Below are 16,680 nucleotides of genomic sequence, written 5' to 3'. Positions count from 1 at the left end.
CACTCTACAGGCTGATCCAACTCTGATGTAATGTCCTTAAAACAAGTCAAAATGAGGCTCAGTAGTGTGTGTGGCCTCCACGTGCCTGTGTGACCTCCCTACAATGCCAGGGCTCCTGATGAGGTGGCGGATGGAGGGACCTCCTCCCAGACCTGGACTAAAGCATCCGCCAACCCCTGGACAGTCTGTGGTGCAACGTGGCGTTGGTGGATGGAGCGAGACATGATGTCCCAGATGTGCTCAATTGGATTCAGGTCTGGGGAACGGGCGGGCCAGTCCATAGCATCAATGCCTTCGTCTTGCAGGAACTGCTGACACACTCCAGCCACATGAGGTCTAGCATTGTCTTGCATTAGGAGGAACCTAGGACCAACCGCACCAGCATATGGTCTCACAAGGGGTCTGAGGATCTCATGACACCTAATGGCAGTCAGGCCTCTGGCAAGCACATGGAGGGCTGTGCGGCCCCCCAAAGAAATGCCACCCCACACCATTACTGACCCACTGCCAAATCGGTCATGCTGGAGGATGTTGCAGGCAGCAGAACGTTCTCCATGGTGTCTCCAGACTCTGTCACGTCTGTCACATGTGCTCAGTGTGAACCTGCGTTCATCTGTGAAGAGCACAGGGCGCCAGTGGCAAATTTGCCAATGTTGGTGTTCTCTGGCAAATGCCAAACGTCCTGCACAGTGGGGGACTGTAAGCACAACCCCCACCTGTGGACGTCGGGCCCTCATACCACCCTCGTGGAGTCTGTCTCTGACCGTTTGAGCAGACACATGCACATTTGTGGCCTGCTGGAGGTCATTTTGCAGGGCTCTGGCAGTGCTCCTCCTGTTCCTCCTTGCACAAAGGCGGAGGTAGCGGTCCTGCTGCTGGGTTGTTGCCCTCCTATGGCCTCCACGTCTCCTGATGTACTGGCCTGTCTCCTGGTAGCGCCTCCATGCTCTGGACACTACGCTGACAGACACAGCAAACCTTCTTGCCACAGCTCACATTGATGTGCCATCCTGGATGAGCTGCACTACCTGAGCCACTTGTGTGGGTTGTAGACTCTGTCTCATGCTACCACTAGAGTGAAAGCACCGCCAGCATTCAAAAGTGACCAAAACATCAGCCAGAAAGCATAGGAACTGAGAAGTGGTCTGTGGTCACCACCTGCAGAACCACTCTTTTATTGGGGGTGTCTTGCTAAGTGCCTATAATTTCCACCTATTGTCTAATCCATTTGCACAACAGCATGTGAAATTGATTGTCAATCAGTGTTGCCTCCTAAGTGGACAGTTTGATTTCACAGAAGTGTGATTGAATTGGAGTTACATTGTGTTGTTTAAGTGTTCCCTTTATTTTTTTTGAGCAGTGTAGTATTCTTTTTAGATTCAGCTGTTCTCTATCTGAGGCACTAAAGTTGAATGTGCAGTTGACTTGTGAAGTCAAGATGCTGAAGCAAATGGTTTGACAAGTGATGCCTGATTCCTTAATCTACACTCATGATTTTTGTCATTTTTCTTTCTATACAAACAAAACATTTGCTCCAAACACGATGCAGCTACAGCCTGTAAGACTGTTCACACTGTGCTCACGCACACAAACAGAACCAATGGCTAACTCTCACACCTCCCCATCTGGACTCATCATTTCCAGCACAACAGGCAGGTCACTCTCTCTCTCACACACACACACACACACACACACACACACACACACACACACACACACACACACACACACACACACACACACACACACACACACACACACACACACACACACACACACACACACACACACACACACACAATTAAAGGAATGCTAAAGCAAATGTTTACTGTTTACATTGGACCTCTTGTTGTTGTTATTGTTTATGTGCTTTCACTTGCAACTGGGTCGCTCAAAATTAAACTTCAAAGACCAGCAAGCTTTTTCCATAATCACAGGAGACAATTTCATGCTTGCAGTTTCTGCTCATTTGTAAATGATAGCAACAAACATTCTTATTAACATCAAAAGATCTCTTTTCGCTTGCCCATCAGTCAGGAGCTGAGAGGCTGTAACAGCACAGCATCTTTCCATTCAAAACGTTAGACAATATTTTCTCTCCTACAAATCATTTTGAACATCCAACCCCAGATTACAGACACAAAAGTGAACTAATAACTTACCAGTCAAAGTTTTTTAGCATCAAATGATTATTTCTTATTCATTATTATTCAGTCTGCGCACTGTAATTATTAATCCACCCTGCAATTCTGCTGCAGTTTCCCCTCAGTTTCCATAATAAAACAAGCTGACAAGTAGATTAAAACGTTTTAAAGTTGTGACGAACTGGAAAGAGGCATCCTACCGCACAAGACAAATGGACAAATTCATTTTTAACAAACACTAGCGCCCCCCAATGGCCTACTCCTGTAGTACCCAACCACGGGGGCCATTTGGTACCGCACAGAGAGACGGAACATCGAACATCGGATCATCATCATAATAACAGCAACCCAGGCCGGGATCCAGACACGGGATGTGACCCAGGACACACACACACATACACACACACTAATGATAATAATGATAATAACAGCTGGGTCGAATCAGCTTGAATTAAAGGCATGAATCAATTTTCAACATCCGACCCGGAATCCGACCCGGACCGACCAGGAATTTTCCTGGGACTTTCCCGGATCAACCCGGGCCAGGATCAGTCCCAGGATCTGACCCGGTTGGGGACCGCTGGTCTACTCTATGTAACCCAGGACAACCCAGACAGCATCATTTCCACCAAAAGTGAAAAAGTTAAAGAAATCAACACAGACATAACAGCGTATCACTGAAGTTACATTTAATGAAGATGATAAGCAGACGCTGTCCCCACTGTCACAAAGCAGAAAAGGTCTTTATGGTACATTCCATGCACAATGAAAATGATATGGCAGTAATCAATACAAACAATCATTGGAAATATAGAATTAATCGGATGCAATTTCCAGAAAATGTTAAGAATGATCAGTTTAAACTACTAGAACTTACTGTCCTGAAGGAACAAGTGAAGAAAAAACAATTGAAAGCAATAAAATGCTCAGAGGTCTTTTTACAGCAGACATTTTGACTTGTCACAGGAGGAAAATCCCTGGTGTAACTCATATCATTAACAATGGCTCTTCTATTCAAGTATCCCAGTAAGCCGTGATAGTGAGCCAGAAGACCAGGACCCTGAAACTGAAGCTGAATGAAATTCAGCCATCAATAACTGTATTATTTACACCAGTGAAATATCACTGTATTAGTCCCATATTTCCGTTGTTGATGCCTTTTCTGATGTTCTCGTTCCAGGCGTGACGTTTATTTACATTTGGGTTGACTACTAGTCAGAGGTGTTGACAATCAGAGCCAGCAAACAAAAATCTAACATTTATGATTAGCTGATTGGATACTACTGTCTCCAGAATAGTAAATGTACCTTATTATGTTCCACCAGTGTCTGCCACTTTGACTTTTTTCACTGTTGCACACCATCAGTCGTGTAGCTCCTCTGTCTTACTTACAATCTGTTGGCAGTTTATGAGGTACACCGAGCTAAAACTAATACAGTCTAATACAACAGCCCTGCAATAAATGTTACCTTCAGGAAAGTAAGTGCAGGTGCTGTTGTATTGTATTAGATTACAGAGAGGTGTTTCTGTTATTTTGCTCAGCCCGCTTGTATTGACGAGGATAGACAAAGCAACAGAAACACCTCTCTGTGTAATAGCAGCACACACTACACCCTAAAGAATTATCATAGAGATGAATCAACACCTCATGAAAACTTTTTGAATAAAAACTGAACATTATAACCTTCATGAAGGGAAGATTCATGGCAGGACTGTTGTACTAGACTGTATTAGTTTCAGCTACAGGCGGGCCTCGTAAGCTGGCTACGCAGTGTATGTTTCAGCTCAATCAGTGTGAACCATGTTAACATTAAACAGCTTCAACATTTTAAGTATGGTTGGATTAGACTGGGTGAGTGATGTTAACATGCAGACGGCGCCCTCTGCTGGACATCATCATAACATCACAAACGCCTCAACGAGCTCATGCAGTCGGGTGAGAAGACAAAAAAAATATCCCCCACACTCAAGTCAGAAATGAAGGTAAGAAAATAAGATGTGTTGAGGAGATAATACCTGAGCATCAAGAATACATGTATGCCATTTTACAACATTTACACATTTGGAGCATCTTATACCTCTTGGGGGTTTATTATTCACAAACAAGATGAAAAGTGGACAGACAAGCTATTGAATATTTAGAGGGAAAAACGGCCTCATGTCCACCGAGCTGCTATGGATGTCTTTAAATCATCTCAGACTAAAAACAGAAAAGACTGTAACAATTTTGGAGTAATGTCTGTTTACAAAGTAATGCAAATTTGTGTTCAGTTCAATGAGGCGCCTTGGTGCAGACCTCCCTGACAGCCTCCTGCAGTTTCTTTACGGACTCCATCACCAGCCCGAAACTTTCATGGAAGCTGCCATTACCTTCCTTCACCCAGGCCACCTGGAGCTCTCTAACCCACATCAGGACTCCATCCAGCTGCTTCTGTACCTCCCTCTGTTCCTCCAGCTCAGCTAGCAGGGCCTGTCTGGCACACACTTCTGCTTCGTAGGCTCTCTGGAGGTCAGCAAGGGACGACTCCAGCCTCAGCACCTCCTGGATGAAGCAGGGCCACCGTCAAATCACAGACAGATATATAACTTATCATCCTGTTTTCAACAACATCTGCAAGCATCGTGAGAAGTAGAAGTAAACAATGAACTTTCACATGATGACAACTGAGCCATCCCCATGAGAAGTGAGCAAACTCAACCTGCTGATGAAGACTGTAAGGTGCGGTTGAAATCTCCGGAGAATACTAATAGGTGAACACTGAATTAAGATTATTTTGTGAAACACTGAATTTCTAAATGAATGAATGAATGAATGACATTAAATAAGTCTTTGGGAATTCCTCCTTGTCACTCATCAGCTAACAGACACTGATATCTGATATCAGACAAGCTAAAATTAGCCAATAACGTTACATCAGCACAGACAAGTAATACTAATAGACCAGTGGTCCCCAACCTTTTTTGCGCCACGGACCGGTTTCATGTAAAGCACTAATTTGCTGGGCCGGCATAGAAACGAATAAAAACAAATGATTAAAAATACAACTCACCATTACCCTGAATGTAGTTGTAATTAGTGGGAGCCCTGTGCTTGTTTCTCTTCAACCAGAAGGCTTCATTGCCTCATTTGCGAGCCTGTCACCACATATTACGCAGAGCAGGTTTGGTGCGTGAGAATCACCTGAAGCGATAATCCTGTATTTTAAGTAGGACTGCTGATATTGTCTCTTAAATGCAGCTTTCTTTCTCTTAGAAGTTGTAGGCTCTTCTTCTTCTGTCTCATCATTTGGCCTTTTCCCCTTTGCCCTAACCCTTTTTTACTTATTGTTGCTAGCTTGTGGGCTTACTTTTTTACTACCGTAGGTAGCGGTTTGACATGTATGCAGAGGCACAGGCGGATGCATCTGTTTTTCCAAATAAAGCTTCTTTCAAACTCCGATGATCAATGAAATATTTTTTGTTTAGTCTCTCTGTGCGGCCCGGTACCAAATGGCCCCGGTGGTTGGGGACTGCTGTTCTAACGCACTTATTTAATGCACTGACTTCCTGTAACTGTTATCATAATCAGTGTGTATGTCTGAGGTCAGGACTGATCCCGGCCCGGGTGGATACTATCATCATCATCATCATCATCATCATTATTAGTAATAGTATTGTTATTATTATTATTAGGATTATTATTATTAGTGTGCGTGTGTCACTACTATTATTATTAGTGTGTGCGTGGTCTGGTCCCGGGTTATTATTATAATTATTATTATTAGTAGTAGTAGTAGTAGTAGAAGTAGTATCAATAGTGTGTGTGTGTGTGTGTGTGTGTGTGTGTGTGTGTGTGTGTGTGTGTGTGTGTGTGTGTGTGTGTGTGTGTGTGTGTGTGTGTGTGTGTCGGGTCGGCTGGTTTGTTCAGTCTCCCTGTGCGGCCCGGTACCAAATGGCCCAGGGACCGGTACTGGTGTACTGGTTGGGGACCACTGTAATAGAGGGATTCAATATACAAATATGTATGCAAATTATTGTATGCAAGTGCGTACAGCTATGTAATAACAGAATATGAGGTATGATAACACTACAGAGATCATACTTTGATTTCAAAGGGTTTACATACATATTGGGTGCACAGTGTGGGGTCGTAGCCCCCTTCATTACCCCTCTTCGGTGGTCTTGTCAGACCTTAATATCAATAATAAGTGTGTGTGAGTTTAGCTCTTTTAAACACTCCTTCACCCACCTGTGTGCCTTGTGGGTGTTTGCTGTGTGACTTGTCCTCGGGCAGCACGACATTTGGCGGCACGGAGAGGCAGCGGTTCAGTAGCAGCTCCTCCATCCGCGCCGACAGCTGCTTGAACCGCTCTTCGAGGTACTGCTGCAGTTTTCGGCTGCACTCCCTGGCCCTGGACCGGAGCAGCTCCTCTTCCCCGTCCGACTCGCCTTTGCTTAGCTGCCTCACACATACCTTCTCCACGACGGGTAAAATGTCGTACAGGCTGTCTTGGAAAGCACTGTAGACCCGCAACATGCAGGTCTGCGGGGTGAAGCCGAAAAACTGGGTCTCGTACAGTTTCAAAGTGGCCGCCTCTTCGTCTACTACTCCGGTGGTGTCCATCTCCTCTTCCCGGGTTTCCCGCGCCATGTTGAATCGTTGACGTTGTAGTTTTCCTTCTTCTTGTGATGTTTTTGGCCGTTAACAATCAACGGGATGGTACAATACCGCCACCAAGCGGTACGAGTGAACCTGAGGAATATAACTGGGTTTCTGCCAATGATAATACTAATATATAAACTATGTTGTTGATATACAATAATAATAATATAGATAAAATCACCTCAGTGAGATTACTTCTTCCCAGATAAGATGCAGAAACAAAATATCAGGTAAAAAATGGAAATGAGAGTTTTGAGATTGTGTGTTGCGAATATTAATATGAGAGTATGGTACGTTTTTGGTTCCTGAATTCAATTTGTACTGTATTTAACATTTTATAATGAACCTCAAGATTTTTATTTATTTATTTATTTATTTATTTTTCACAGCTGACATCCAAACTTTATGGGAAATATTTTATAAACGGCAGGGTATGAAAAAAAAAATTCTGATTTTCATTTTGATAATATGAAATTTGTGGTTTAATGCAGAATAAATAACTGAAACACTATGCAGCGACGTTGTGTCTCTCTTTCCTGCCCTGTTTGTGAGGTCACAGATAAATAGCTTAATTATTAATCGAACAGTTTGGTATCCACACACGCACACACTGTTTTGTGAGATTATTTCCAGTGTGTTGTATGCAGTGCTTGCATGATGTTAAACGTTTGCTCGTTAGTTAAAAAAAAAAAAAAAAAAAAAAAAAAAAAAATCATCCTGACGTGTTGACGTAGTCTTGGACACGCCCCCTGGTCCGGACGAAAGGGACATGCGCCCGCGCTCTCTTCCTCCACTGCTTCAGCTCTTTTTCGGTCTGTCTGTGTTGATAGCGGCTTTTGCATCTACACGTGTAATCTTTCCTATGTGAATCTCTCTATTTGGGACCCCTTTATAAGCTCATCCTGCTTTGTCAGAATAGGTAAATGAGCCGTCGGTGTTGAGCATCTGATCTTTTTACAACTGCGCAGCTGCTTGTATGGCGGGGGCAGAGGTTACGGCTGGAAGTTTAGCCGGGTTCGCTCCTGTTAGCATGGTGATGTTAGCTAGCTGATGCGTCTACTTTTTTGTTGTGGTGTTGCTAACGCTAGCTAGCTAGCAGCCTCGACTAGCCGAGCTGTTAATCGTAGTTGAAGTGTGATAACCGCGCTGGGTTGTACGTGTGTCTCCTTTTATGTTGCTAAAATGTGATGTTTCTTCTGTGTCTTCTTCCCAGGTGTAAAGCCATAGAAACAGACAACCATGGGGGCTTATCTGTCGCAGCCTAACACTGCCAAGACCTCTTCCGATGGCGGCAACGGCAACATGAGCTACGGGTTCTCTGCCATGCAGGGCTGGCGTGTCTCCATGGAGGTGAGGCGTAAAATGAATGGCCGGATGAAGACAACCATGTTGGCCGCTTTCTTTTTTGAACGCGACGGAGTGAAAACGTGTCCTGAGGTGTAAATGGCGGGATATTGGCATGTGGGGCTTTTCTCTACGTTTGTTTGTATGGAGTTGACTGGCGTCCTTCCAGAGTACCCTGAAAGTTCGCCACACGCCCAAAGTAGCTTTTCTCTGAGCATCAGCTGTAGTGATGGGTGAAATTCACGGTGGAGAGGCTTTGGCATGCTGCGTTTTATTGTAATCAATCTCTCACAACACCCAAGAGCATGAAATTGGTGCCTGCAGTTAGTTTGAATTTTGGCTGCTGCCATGTGAGGAAGGATCTTCGCTGCAGTTTGGGGATTCAGTGTCTTCGTCTCATTTAAATGACGTCTGATGAGAAAATCAGACCCATGGCCAAATCTTATCAGCCAACTACCAATAATACACCAGCTCTGATGTACTGTTAGAGAACTTTGTCACGAGGCGGAAGTCATTTGACCAATATAGATATTCAGATTATGTCAATGAGTTAAGATAATGCGTAGAGCTCTCCATTTTTAATTTTGCATCTCATCCCCGCTGATTTGTGTGTCTTAAATATGCAACTTGCTTTTTCATGATATGAGGAATTCTGATTGCCATGATTTGCAGCCATTTGTAAACTGTTGTGTTGTCTGAATTGTAATGAGCATTTTTGTGTTTTTTGTTTGACAGGATGCTCACAATTGCATCCCAGAGTTTGATGAAGAGACAGCCATGTTTGCTGTGTATGATGGACATGGAGGTAGCACACACACACACAGTCTCATATTCGTATTAATTTGCAGGACACATTGTGCCATTTGCAGCATTTAAATTCTAACTTAATAATGTTTTGTGACTTCTTTGCCGAATCCTGCCACTAGCAATGCACAGCATGCATACACTGCCCACAAATCCTTTTCCAAAAGCAACAGTTTTCTCCCAGAACTCACATTTGGCATCTCAAACAGTGGTCAGAGGCACAACTGTTTTTGGATTACAACATATCCATTGTTGTGTAGTGTTTCCTTGCTTCCCTTCATTTTATTATTTGCTTTACACGCCTGAATATTGTGTGTACACACACCTGTCATGAGAATTTACATAACCTGCTGTTCCCATGTAGGTGAAGAGGTGGCTCTGTACTGTTCAAAGTATCTTCCTGACATCATCAAGGAGCAGAAAACCTACAAAGATGGCAAACTCCAAAAGGTGAGAAGTCTTAAAGTTTGACAGCAGGGATGTTCATTCTACCCAACTGTGGCATAGTTATAAATAAGGAGGGATCAGAGGTAATATATGAGAGTGTGGTTACCACTTTTCCTCTGCTTCACGGACACATTGGAAATACACTCTGAACGGACCACAACATGAATCTCAACCATCTGGAATCTAGAATTGCTCTGTGTTGTTTGATGCACACCGACGCATCATTTTGCATGTTGTTTCCAGGCTCTGGAGGATGCCTTCTTGGCCATCGACAGCAGGATGACCACAGAGGACGTCATCAAAGAGCTGGCCCAGATTGCTGGACGCCCCACTGAGGAACCCCCGGCTGAAAAGGTGGCAGAGGAGGATGACTGTGAGTATACTCCTAACAACAATATAATAATGTTTGGTATGCTTGTGAGTCGTAGCAAACATGCAATGAAGCTCATTCATTCATTCTAATGGTGATGCAGAATTGAGAATATTAACTGTCAAAGAAAAACACCCCAAACATAATCAAGGGCATGAAGCTAAAACACAAAACTATGAAAATACAACACACGCAAGACTCCGACGTGCATGCTTGTACACTGCTGGTAGATGAAAAACATTGATGTCAAGTCCTGATATACATGACTCCACGATTCTGCCCTCCTTTCAGTGGAGACAGAGGAGGCAGCTTTGCTCCATGAAGAAGCCACAATGACCATAGAGGAGCTGCTGGTACGCTACGGCCAGAACCGCAACGCTGTCAAGCATGTAGCCGCCATCAGGTAGGTAGTCTAACAGACTTTTTATTTTGACTTCTCATACGAGGATGAGCTATTTTGAGCCTTAATGAGCTTCTCTTATGGGGACTTTCTGGAAATGTCACTTTATGGAAAGCCGTGCTTCCTCAGTGGTCACCTCATGTACACTGACCCTCAGAGTGATGACCATTATTTATTTGTTGGCTTTCTGGCCATTTTTCTCCAGAACTAACAGCCCATTGGTTAACGCATTGAAATCAAACACCTTGCTGTATAATGTTTCAACCGGAATCATATCACATTAGGGAAGTGATGATAGCATTACATGGCATAATTATAGATTATAAAAGTTGTTGGGAAATGATGTTTGAAAAAGTTTATATGTTTGAATTCAGTGAAATTGTGATTTGTAGACCACCAACTGAAGACTTGGGGACAGAATGATCCACATTGAGTGATTGATACCAGGAATCTGTCTTTGCTTTTTTAACTAAGACCATGTTTCTTTGATTGTTGTCTGAAACAGCAGCAGTTAAAAGTCTTAAGACCTGTGTGGTCCACTCCTTTTTATTTATTCTTTCTGTTTTGTTCTTAGTGCGGCTGCTAAGAAGGCGTCCTTGCAAACCGAAGGCTCAGCGGACAAAGGGCAAGGTGGGGAAGGACAGAAGAAGGAGGGCGTGAATGGGGAGGTGGAAGAGGAGAGCAATGGGAAGGTGAAGGAAGGCGAAGGAGCTGCATGCTTGACTAAGCTGCGATCCTGTCGGAGAACAGGAGGTGACAGCAGTGGTGCAGGTACAGAGCTGGGAGTCCTTCACAAGTACATGATTGTCTGTAAAAAGATGACGTGAGAAACTTCTCAGATTCATGTTTTAGTGAAGAAAATAAATGTTGAAATGACTATCTTTATGTGAAAATAGAAGTGGCTTCACTAAAAGTACATGAAAATCAATACCTAGTACCTAGGAGTGCAAACATATCGTCTTTACTCTCTGTTCTCTTGTCCAACATCACGTGTTGTCCTTGTTTCTCCTTGACAGCAAGCGACTGTGGAGGATCTGGAAGCTCCAACGGAGAAGAAAAGGCTGGTAAGGCAGAAGGAGACGCAGGTCCCTCCTGCTCCTCTTTGTCCTCCAAGGCTGCAGGAGACTCCAAGTCCAGGTTCTTTGATGACAGCGAGGAATCTGAGGAGGGAGAAGAGGAGGAGGGCAGCGATGAAGAGGTGAGAGCAGCAGACTGAAATAAACCCACCCTGTTTGGCTGCCAAAGTTCACTCACTCAAACTCACCTTTTTTCTTTTTTTTTTTTCTAAGGATGGCAGTGAAGAGGAAGAGGGTGACAGCAGTGAGTTGGAGGAAGAGGAGGACACAGAGGAGGGAGAGGAAGACTCTGAGGATGAAGAGGAGGATGAAATGTGTCTACCTGGAATGGATGGCAAGGAGGAGGTGTGTACAAAATGAGGTGTCCTGGGAAGGTTCCAGGTGTGAATGTGATCAAGGTGTTCCTGAGAGAGAGCATTGCTCAGTGAAACTGAATAAAGGCCGCCGTGACTTTTTAATTTCCGTTTTAGAGGTCAAGTTAAAAGATTGCTTGTAGTTCAAATGTGTTTTTTGGGTGGGGTTGATTCAGTGTGATATTGAGGTTTTGGGTAGACAGCACCTGTCATCATGGCCTTTTTATCATGAGCACAGTATAATAAAATGCTCTCTGCTTCCTCATTGCTGGCTGCTAGTAAGAGACGGATTTAACTCCATATTAAAAGAGCCTGCTCAAACAGAAAATATTTCCTGGATTAAATATTATCCATGACCACAGTAAAGCAGAAAAGTAAAGCAATCATTTGAGTGCGAACTTGTCAACTGGAGATCAGGAACGATAGTGCAGCATTTCTGGAGTTCATGTACTGATAATGAAAGATTTCTACTGTCACAGTTGTCGATTTGTTGTCATAGTCAGAAACTGACATTGATCACACTGAGTTCTCAAAATACCAGAGCTTCTTGTTCTAAGTGTCCTCATGTCCTAATGTTCACTGGTGGAATTAGTCATATTTGAAGCCTTCAGCTTTGAAGCCAGCTCGCAGCCAACAGTTTGGTGGATGGCCACCTTGCAGCAGAAGCCAAATATAATGATTGAATGATCTGAGACGAGCTGCTTTAAAATCTTCTCTGCAGAAAGCTTTTGTTCAGGTCATGGGCTGAAATAAATTAGACATTTAAAAAAAGATTCCAGTGGTCCAAGAGTCATTTACAGATGGAGACGTTTGTCTTTTAAAACATCATGGACATTTTAACAGTGTGTTACGTCTCCTGTGTTCATGTATCCACAGCCTGGCTCAGACAGCGGCACCACAGCCGTTGTGGCTCTGATCCGAGGAAAACAGCTGATCGTGGCCAACGCCGGAGACTCTCGCTGCGTGGTGTCTGAGCGCGGTAAATAGTGACCATTCACCTTGGTAGAAGTGTTCGACTGTAAAATGATTGAGTCATTTCCAAGAGAGTATATCAAATGATGTTACCTCTGCTTTTTCAGTCTGTAAGCATACGAGCAATTAGTATGCTGGTACACAAAGCTCATAAACTGACTATCATAAACAATCTGCGTAGAAAATCGTTTTATGCTGTAAAAAGGAAGCAGGCTGTTATAGTATTGTGGTGCATGACGTGAGAGATTTTCAGCACTTCCATATTACAAGCTCATTTGATGAATATAGATCATTTTGAGGTGCTAAATCTGACAACAGAAAGATTTCAAGGTTGTTCCTGTGTTTTTTTTAAATGTCACCTGGAAACCTAAAATAAAATTAGATGTCGGACTTTTAAATTTGAAGGTGTTTTATCTTGATCTTTTTGATGAAAGGCTTCGCATTAATCTTGATTGAAATGTAAGAGGTCCGTTCTCATGCCGCTGTAGGCAAAGCTGTCGACATGTCCTATGACCACAAGCCAGAGGACGAGGTGGAACTGGCTCGCATCAAAAACGCCGGAGGCAAAGTGACCATGGATGGACGGGTCAACGGTGGACTGAACCTCTCCAGGGCCATTGGTAAGCCTGAACCATTCTGTGACTTCTAGGCTGATTTTGTATTTATTGTGTCACAGCTAAGCTTTTGTTCTGTGAGCAGAGCATCTTTCTCTGAACAAGATGTTCATGTGCACTGTCAGGTGACCACTTCTATAAGAGAAACAAGGTTTTGCCACCAGAGGAGCAGATGATCTCTGCGATGCCAGACGTCAAAGTTCTGACACTTAACGAGGACCACGACTTCATGGTCATCGCCTGCGACGGCATCTGGTGAGTTTGAGTGAAATGACGTAAACCTACAAACAAAGCTGTGTTGAATCAAGCTAAGTAAACAAACGTCTGACAGCAGTAAAGCAGAAGAATAACGATGTTATTTGAGTACAGCATATGCAGTGTAGACAGGACGAGTGCAGCTGTAGATTTAAATATGAAAGAATGGACATTTTCACATGCCAGCTGCCGTGTTCATGTATGTCAGGTTGTTTATTTCTCCTTTGGATTCATCATTTACCTGTTGATAAAACCCTGTTTCTATATGTGTTTTGTGCAGGAATGTGTTGAGCAGTCAGGAGGTGGTGGACTTCATCAGTGAGAGGATCAAACCAGACCAGAGTGGCAACGTCAGATCCCTCTCATCCATCGTGGAAGAGGTGAATTGGTTAATTAATACATATCTTTAACCTTTTTAATTCCCACAAGACTGTAGTGAACACTAAAACATGGTTCCTGCACAGTTTGGGAAAAAAAATAGGATGTTCAATACTTGTTTTTGTTAACAGGTAATATAATTAAATTGAATTTCTAAATGTTAATTGATCGTACAAGCAGAGCGTTTTTCATGGCATCTGCAGCAGGCAGCCAGCACGGCCACATGGCTTACCACTGTGTGAGAGGGCCACAGCGAGCTTGATGTCACCAAAGCCAAGAACTACACCTATGCAGAGTGCATCAAATATTTGTGTTCATGAAGCCTGTTTTTTCATGTTTTTTTTGTATGTGAATAATGGAGACAGCAGTTTTTGATACTGGTCCAGTATTCTGCTAAAGTGCTGCAGCTGCAAAACTGGCTGCGGTGTAATACCAGCAGTACCTGCCAGCAACTGATGAAGTGTCTTCACACACTGCTCCAAAGTTTTAAAGTTTGTAATTATGAGACCAATAGAGGCACTGCTGTGTAATTAATATTGAGAATCAAACATTTCCAGCGATAGCTGCACAACCAAAACACATTCTAACATTTGCTGGATTTTTGAAACTTGATCAAAGGCGTGTTTAACATTTGGTCATTATACGTCTTAAATTTCAAATATCACATGTCCTCCTGACAGCTGTTGGACCACTGTTTGGCCCCTGACACATCTGGAGACGGGACGGGATGTGACAACATGACCTGCGTCATCGTCACCCTCCGGCCACACCCGTCCTCTGCTCAGTCAGACGACACAAAGAAGAGGAAGCATCAGGAGGAGGCAGCAGGGACAGAGCTGGAGGAGAATGGAAACGACAGCAAAAAGGCTAAAAGTGACTAAAGGCGAGGAGAATCTGTCCCAGAAGGAGCCGCTGCTCCCAGGCTACCCCAGATACTGTACACCAGAGACACATTCTGTTCAAAATTCAATCCTGACCTCACAAACATCCGTTCGCCCTAAAACAGAAATTGCAAACGCTATACGGATGCTCAAAGATCAGCTGAACCCGATCATCAGTATAGTTTTTTTGGTCATCTGTTTTAGGTGGACTCTCACTTTAACACCCCCCCTCCAGTTGTTCCTTTTGTTCGCTCTCACCGGACAGAAGCTGGACACACCTTTACTTCTTAAATTCAGAAGAGGCAGACTCGCCACTCACTGGCATGCCAAACACAGCACCTAATTTTTCATCTATTTGTAACTAGAAGGAACACGCAGGACAAACCAGTCTACAGAGACTAGTGTGTATTTCTAAATACTTCGGAGACGTCTCACCATCTCTGCAGACGTGCGCTGCACGCTGTTATCTGTTAAAATCTCGATCCACGCGGCACGTTTTGTTTTAGTGGAAGTTTGAGGATAGCTCTCGTTGTGATGTGTCTGACTGCTGTTCACATCCTTCAGTGTGACATGCATTTTCATGGCAGTTTTACAGCGTGAAACGTGCACGTTGCTTTTCCAATATGAAACAGCACAATGCTCTCTGTGTTGTGCCCAAATTACAAGTCTGCCGCTGTATCTCAACGAAGTGCCATTAAAAACCACCAATCCCTATCATAGGCACCGTCTCACATCCTCAAATTAACTGAACCCACAGAAGGGACCCAAAATGGCTCCAGATAGATCTGCAGTTGCATTAAGTTGAAAAAATGATTGAATGAAAGGATATTTACGTCCTTTTTATCCCAAATTGAAGCTTCAAGATGCAGTGAGAATGCGTGTGCTAGCTTAGTGTCGTGCTGAATGTGTTTGTACCCCGTTTCAGGTTCCCCCTCCGATGCTGATATCCCACCCTGACTTTATTCAGGGGCAGTTTGTGTGACCACAGCCGGAGGACCTGAAGGATTTGGGGTACTAGTCCAATTGCTCATGTTTGCTTTTTTTTTTTTCTTTTTTTTTTTCTCATTAGCTCCCATTTACAAGGAAGGATATTTTCTTCGGTCTCTGTCAAACAGCTCAATCTTCACCAACACATCACCATCATCTTGCCTTTTTTTCATTCCTGCTTTGTGTCTTGTCTTGATCCAAATCTGTAAATTTCCAGACAGTGAAAAGATGCCAGTCGTGTACTTTTCATATGTAGGATCTGATGGCTGGGAAACGTACAGAGACAAAAAAGACTTGCTGCCTTTTGTGTCTGTGTATGTCCATGCAGAGAGACGTGGTGTTGAAGCCCTGGACTGTCCCTCCACAAACAGCTCCCCTCCAGGGCTCTGCCATCTTCCCCAGTTACTCTCCCTGTCTGTCCATTTCCACTGGAAAACCTATTGTAAGATTATCTCTAGGACATGTGTTTCAAGTAAAAAGTGTTTCCACTCAAATGTTTTTTGTTTTTTTCCATTTCTGATGAACCAGCTTTCTGGCAAGTTTTTGTTGAAAGAAATCCTGTGTGAGCACACTGAAAACACCCTGACGCTGGACTGCACAGAGGATGCACAAGTTGTTGGTTTGTTTGAGTGGAAATACAATTTCAAGCTCAGAGCACCAAGACAGTATAACTGTTCAGAAGACCTTTTTGTCCTTATTTGCAGAAGCCGCATTTAAACCATATTGTGTGACTGTAAGTTTGTTTCTAGTGTACTGTCTCGTCACCATGCTCTTTTTCTGTACATAGTTTTTTCAATACTTGTAATTGAAGAAAAAGAAAAAGCTTTTTCTTTGTAATTGTGAGTCAATGTGACATTTTTGGTGCATACTGTTTTGACACCAGTATGTAAGTACATACAAATACATTTTTTTAAATAATGAGAAAGCTGTGTATTCCTGTGTGTTTCTTTAAGATCATCCACTGCTGCATTGGCTTTTCAGAAGTCTTTTATTGTGAAATGCTGTGCATGGAG

General features: G+C 43.4%; 2 protein-coding genes across 3 annotated transcripts; one reads left to right on the top strand and one right to left on the bottom strand.

Annotated features, from left to right (window-relative positions):
• Positions 1-2,817: 2,817 nt before the first annotated feature.
• Positions 2,818-6,795, bottom strand: mis12 (MIS12 kinetochore complex component). The gene is made up of 2 exons (XM_070965392.1): positions 6,373-6,795; positions 2,818-4,686 (listed from the first exon to the last, which is right to left on the bottom strand). Exons 1-2 carry the CDS (start codon positions 6,772-6,774, stop codon positions 4,417-4,419), a joined length of 672 nt encoding a protein of 223 aa, XP_070821493.1. The 5' UTR covers positions 6,775-6,795; the 3' UTR covers positions 2,818-4,416.
• Positions 6,796-7,545: 750 nt separating this feature from the next.
• ppm1g (protein phosphatase, Mg2+/Mn2+ dependent, 1G) lies at positions 7,546-16,589 on the top strand. Of its 2 annotated transcripts, none has more exons than XM_070969081.1 (14): positions 7,546-7,598; positions 8,000-8,136; positions 8,866-8,935; positions 9,299-9,384; positions 9,625-9,754; positions 10,043-10,154; positions 10,726-10,922; positions 11,168-11,349; positions 11,441-11,572; positions 12,457-12,559; positions 13,041-13,172; positions 13,292-13,421; positions 13,702-13,801; positions 14,480-16,589. In XM_070969081.1, exons 2-14 carry the CDS (start codon positions 8,026-8,028, stop codon positions 14,678-14,680), a joined length of 1,686 nt encoding a protein of 561 aa, XP_070825182.1. In that variant the 5' UTR covers positions 7,546-7,598; positions 8,000-8,025; the 3' UTR covers positions 14,681-16,589. The 2 variants fall into 2 exon arrangements, with proteins under 2 accessions (XP_070825182.1, XP_070825173.1); XM_070969072.1 differs by having other exon boundaries at positions 7,584-7,705.
• Positions 16,590-16,680: the final 91 nt, after the last annotated feature.

Source organism: Chaetodon trifascialis, chromosome 1 (assembly GCF_039877785.1).
Source record: "Chaetodon trifascialis isolate fChaTrf1 chromosome 1, fChaTrf1.hap1, whole genome shotgun sequence".
Lineage (NCBI taxonomy): Eukaryota > Metazoa > Chordata > Actinopteri > Chaetodontiformes > Chaetodontidae > Chaetodon > Chaetodon trifascialis.
This window is presented reverse-complemented; position numbering and strand designations above follow the sequence as displayed.